This window comes from Dermacentor albipictus, chromosome 7, assembly GCF_038994185.2.
Source record: "Dermacentor albipictus isolate Rhodes 1998 colony chromosome 7, USDA_Dalb.pri_finalv2, whole genome shotgun sequence".
NCBI lineage: Eukaryota > Metazoa > Arthropoda > Arachnida > Ixodida > Ixodidae > Dermacentor > Dermacentor albipictus.
The window spans coordinates 55,768,168-55,773,578 of NC_091827.1; the positions used below are offsets into that span (position 1 = coordinate 55,768,168).

The window sequence follows — 5,411 nt, forward strand, 5'->3', positions numbered from 1 at the left end:
AGGTGGCATTGCATATGTAAGCCATCAGAATAGATGCAGGTAGCGCCTCGGCTGTGGATACTTCTTGGTCAACAAGTGACAGATCGCTGTGCGTTCAGATGAAGTAACTTTCACGGAGCGACTCTCTCGACGGCTGAATGGCTCAACACTAGCTGAATTACTGCCAAATGTATTGCTGCTGAATTACTGCCGCACGTTCCCTCCACTAACACTGTGCGAATTCCGCCATTGGCCGAGTCGTTGAGCGACAGGGCCAAGTTTCCGTCGCGTCACTAGTTCAGCCTTCGCTCGCTACACTCTCACGTGCCCTCAGCCCTCGCACCATCAGACGAGAGATTCCCTTGAGCTATCTTAGTTGGCTAGTAGGCGTGCTTCTCGGCGTCCCCGTGCTGAGCAGCTGGTGTGCCTTGCGCAGTTTATACAGTAGTTCGATTAGCAGGCCGCGAAAAGCGCCCTTGGCTCCACAATAATTCAACACGTTGTCTGAGCTGACCTAGCTACACCTCCTCTGTCAAAAGTCGCCGTCTGCCAGGTAAGGAACTTGCCATCTCTTTCGTTTGCGATATTCGTAAAGCTACGTTACCAATATTGTCCGTTTTGTATAAAGGCCGTTAAATGAGCACCCTTCCTTCCAGAAACACCAAATCCCGCATTTCCCCAGCCGTTCATGCGCTAAATGTTTTCGTAGGAGAACGGGCGAGCCAATGTTTAAGTCGGACATATCTGCCAAGGCGGCCGTCCAATAGGAAACAGTAATTGGGATTGGAAATCTCTGCGAAGAAGGACGAAGATTTTCGACAAATGTGGGAGGAAGTTGATGTAGGCGCCAAGAAACGCCAAGCCTTATCCTACTTGTGGTAGTGCTTTTGAAGTCTTATCGGAAACAAAGTGAGTCGATGCCCTGAAGCTATCCACTGGTGTTTCCTGGTGGGAATAAGTAAATTGTATAAGGCATGGCTCGTGCGGTGCTCTATAATACGTCATTGCGGAAGCGACTATTGTCTATACGTTGGGTAAAGTGCAGTTTTCTGGCGCACTATCACTGAACTGTGAGCACACGACTATTTCTCATTACGCGAATATAGCTCCAAATAATTATGTTCCGCTTATATTTTGCTATTTCACCTCTAAGAATCGACGTGAGGTTTATGTCAAGCCGTACGAAATAATTTTTATTGAAACTACAAATTTATTCATCCAGGCTAGCGTTCAGCCATCGTCGAGGCAAACGATTGCTGTACAATAGGACGTCGTTATATATTATGTTGAGTTGCTTTTGTAAGATAGTAGAATGCGCAAGAAACGAACCTTTCTTGCAAAAGAACATGCAGCTACGAAGAAGGTAATTTATTTTTTAAGTAATCATTTGTACAAAATACAGATGCGTTTGCATGAATTTAATCTCCAAATACGTACAGGACTCTATGAACCTTTTTGAAACGCGGGCCTTTGGTTAGAGGGAAAATCAGAACGACTGTAAATCAGCAGATCTGTGACGGTGGACTTCGCAAAATATAATATGATCCGTCAAGGCCACGGCCCGGAACCAAGTGTGTCTTGCAAATGGACTCCTTGGGGTTACCTTCAATGATTTAAAGATCCCAGCTATTACTGTTAGCCCTCCCCCCCCCCCACACCCCCGAAACTCTCCGAGCAAAACAAATCCCACTGGGGCATGGAGCCGTAAATGGGCTGTTGACGCAGCAACAAAATAATAAATAATGAAATTAAAACAGGCAGCCTGGTTTCGTAACCAAGGAGACGGAAGTGCACATTTCCACTACTGTATGGGTAGAATAAGGAGATGAATGTTAGTTCCGGCCACTGGTCGAGGTAATTAACTAAAGCCGCCGCGCGCTTCATCGGCTCACCGCGTTGAGAAAATTTTCTTCCATCTCTACCACACGTAGACGCTTTAAAATTCATGCTACAAAACGCTCACTGGGAAGGGAGTTTTTACTCCAACTTCACAAAAACTCCCTATTATACAAAGTGGGGCACCCTTTAAAAGAAAGCGTCTTCCGATCCATGAATTCCAATCAGTACAAAAAGAAACGTGCCACTTATATTTCTGTTGTCTTATTGCTGCGAACCTATGCTACATTGTGTCTAAGAAAATAATAATAACTGGGTCAAAATCATTCGACTCTATTGACAAATATTTTCTCACTGAGTTGTACTACGCATTTTCATTTACCATAGGCAGCTAAAGAATAGACATTGTAACGGACCACGCACTGCATTTTTCTGTCGCTTCATGTGAAATGAAGCAAACAGAAATAATTAACATATAGCACCACAATACAACAGATGGTCACATATTCAGTACACTATAGCCAAATGCATCCTAAAGTTACACAACCTATCAAGACATCAAATGAATACATATATTTCAACAAATTCTCCATTTTAAATAATTAACTTGGTATTTGATTCGAATATCAGTAAATTTCTCAATAGATTTACTTCCATATAAAACCATTTCTAGAATGACACACGCATCCGGCTCTCTCGGGCTTGGTTCTCGTGAATCGTACTTTCTAGTTTAAGCAATTCGCAAAGCCCGGAATAATGTCTGCTCCTTTATTTACAGGTGCCGCTCCAATAATCAATAAGAGAGGTAAGCAAGCATTGCCGTCATGGATATCAAGCAATACAGGGACGTTGATGGCTTATGGATGCACAAGTTCTTTCATGAAGACTTAATCCGCTCCGCACTAGCATACAAGCCACGGCAGGATGACATCTTCATCGTAACGTACCCAAAGTGTGGCACGACGTGGACGCAGTACCTCATCCTCAGCATACTGTCTGACGCCCATCCACCAAAAACAGTTGTGGACTTCATGTTAGCATCGCCTTTCATGGAACTGATGGGCGCTGAAGCGGCAATCAGGATGCCCAGACCGGGTCTGTTGAAGACTCACCTCCCTTTCAGAATGCAGCCTTACTCTCCTCAAGCGAAGTACATCTACGTCACCCGCAACCCGTACGACGCCTGCGTTTCGTTCTACTATCACATGAAGGGCATGACACCCAAGAATGTTGACGTCTCTTTCGCCAGGTTTTGCAAATTATTTCTTGAGGGCAAGACCAGCTTCGGAGAGTACTTTGACCACTTGCTCTCCTGGTACGCGCACCGTAATGACCCAAACGTTCTGTTCTTCACCTATGAGCAATTGAAGAAAGACACAAACTTCTGGACACTCAAGATTGCCGACTTTATGGGCGAGCAGTACGGGAAGAAGCTTCGCGAGGATCCTGCCTTATTGCGCAAAGTAATCGACGCGTCGAGCCTCAAAAATATGCAGGGCATTTTCAACGACCAGATGCGTACGATTGTAAAAGACATGCTGAACTTGACTCCAGACAGGGCTATCAAATCGATGGAGGTTTACAGGGAAATGCTCGCTCACGAGGAGCCATTACACGATGCTGATGGATTCGTTCGCAAGGGCATCGTTGGAGACTGGAAAGCTCATTTCACGAACGAGCAGATGGAGGATATGAAAGCATGGATTGCCAAAAAGACCGATGGGTCAGATGTTATGGATTTGTGGAAGGATTTGGAACTACCATGAGAGCGACATTTATTTTACTGCGCGCGGCCAGGCAACAGCTTAAGTGCATATTTCCTTTCTAGTCGGCGCTGTGAAGCTGTGTGCAAATTTCACTTCAAGTTTTCTCATATCCCAGAGACTTAGCAGCCACTTTCTTATACGTTCCGGCATATAATTACAGTTTATGTCCAAGCAATTTCATTATTTTGAAGTTTGGTGAAGTGCTTCCACATGATGATGAGAACATACAATAAAAACGTTTCGTTTTGCTGTTTTTGCTGAGATTCCAGGGAAAGTTGCTGCATGGGGCCTGTTAATATTTACTTGCTCTTTAACTATCACTGATTCATTGTGTATATATGTGCTTGCGCGTGTGTGCGTTCTGCGTGGGTGGTCTCTGGCGGTGTGCAGGGGGTCTTGGTGACTTTCGGACCCTATTATACCAAAAATGACCTTTCCACGCGACTTCCTCGCTTGGTGAGTATTTTCACACGACGAAGTTTCTTGGTTGCTTGTTTTTAAATCGTTAATTTTAACAGGGACACACACCTAAAAACTGTGGCTACAAATGCGTAGCAACAGACACATGAGCGCACTCCTATGTCTTAGCTTCTTCTTAGTCCTCTTCTTGTCCGCAATTAGGGAGGTAGGTGGAAAGGATCATGGTTTTGAAACTGAGAATAGAAAGTTATATAAGTGCTTTTTCTATGGTGTGCCTCCATCCTATAGGCCAGATATAATTTGGGCATCTCGCGCAGTGTAATGAGAGCAGCTGTGGTTTACATGGAAGGTGCATGTTCCAACATCATATACAAGTGACAGTATTACCAGTCGCTCAGTTGTGGACGTCAAGCCATGTGGTCAGCACCATGAGGTGCGACGAAGTTTCTTCATTGCTTGTTTTTAATCGTAAATTTTAACAGGGACACACACCTAAAACCTGTGGCTACGAATGCGTAGCAACAGACACACGAGCCTACTCCTGTGTCTAAGCCTCTTCTTAGTCCTGTTCTTGTGCGCGAAAATGTGCTGTTTCGGGGCAACGCTTCTTGACAGGTCAGGTGAAGGAAGCACTCCGATAGCAGCGATAACACTCGTCTGCGTATTTTGACATGTACACGGTAAATAGGTACTTCTATTTCAATTTTTTCTTTTTTGATTACGAATATGATTGCCTAAATAAACAAAAGAACACAATTCCCGAGTTCAACAACCAAGGAAACATGTTTCTGAAGCGAATAATACAACAACAAAAGCCGGCCGTTCACTAATTTTTCCATGCCAGAATCTTTGGTTGGTAATTGCAAACTATTGCTGTAAGTTTGGCTGCACGTCGACCTGAACTAAGGCAAGGAAAGAAAGACAAATGGGGAAGTTGTTTCACGCAGCAACTTAGGTCGTTGGTTTGGGTATGTTGTTATTGGATAACATTTAGGAAACAGTGCTGTGTCCGTGTCGTACCTTTGCCTCTCGTCCTTTTTTCGCGCGCAAAACTCCTAACAATTTAGGTCGTTCACCACTAGATCTAGCGATCAGCAAGAAGCTCAAACTCGGAGCACTGTAAAATAGGGGTACTCCAGCCACAGCCCAACGTTAAGCGTCTTAAAAAGAAGGTTTTGCTCGCGGCCAAGTCCGATGTCACCAGCAATGCATACATAAAACACAGTAACGCATTTATGAAACTACCAGCAGACCTCTTTCACAAAAAAATTTATTGCATTTAACAGAAATTTTATAACGGCTCTTAGATGCAGAATTCTAATTTAGGGCCGACGATGTTTTACAACAATTTTCAAACACCGGTAAGTACCGGAATTTCTTCATGAAGATTACAAACACGTAACACTGCAT

The 5,411-nt window shown here is 44.1% G+C and overlaps 1 protein-coding gene across 1 annotated transcript; it reads left to right on the forward strand.

Annotated features, from left to right (window-relative positions):
- The first annotated feature begins 355 nt into the window (after nt 1-355).
- LOC135906765 (sulfotransferase ssu-1-like) lies at nt 356-3,834 on the forward strand. The gene is made up of 2 exons (XM_065438344.1): nt 356-532; nt 2,594-3,834. Exon 2 carries the CDS (start codon nt 2,640-2,642, stop codon nt 3,579-3,581), a length of 942 nt encoding a protein of 313 aa, XP_065294416.1. The 5' UTR covers nt 356-532; nt 2,594-2,639; the 3' UTR covers nt 3,582-3,834.
- The last annotated feature ends 1,577 nt before the right edge of the window (nt 3,835-5,411 follow it).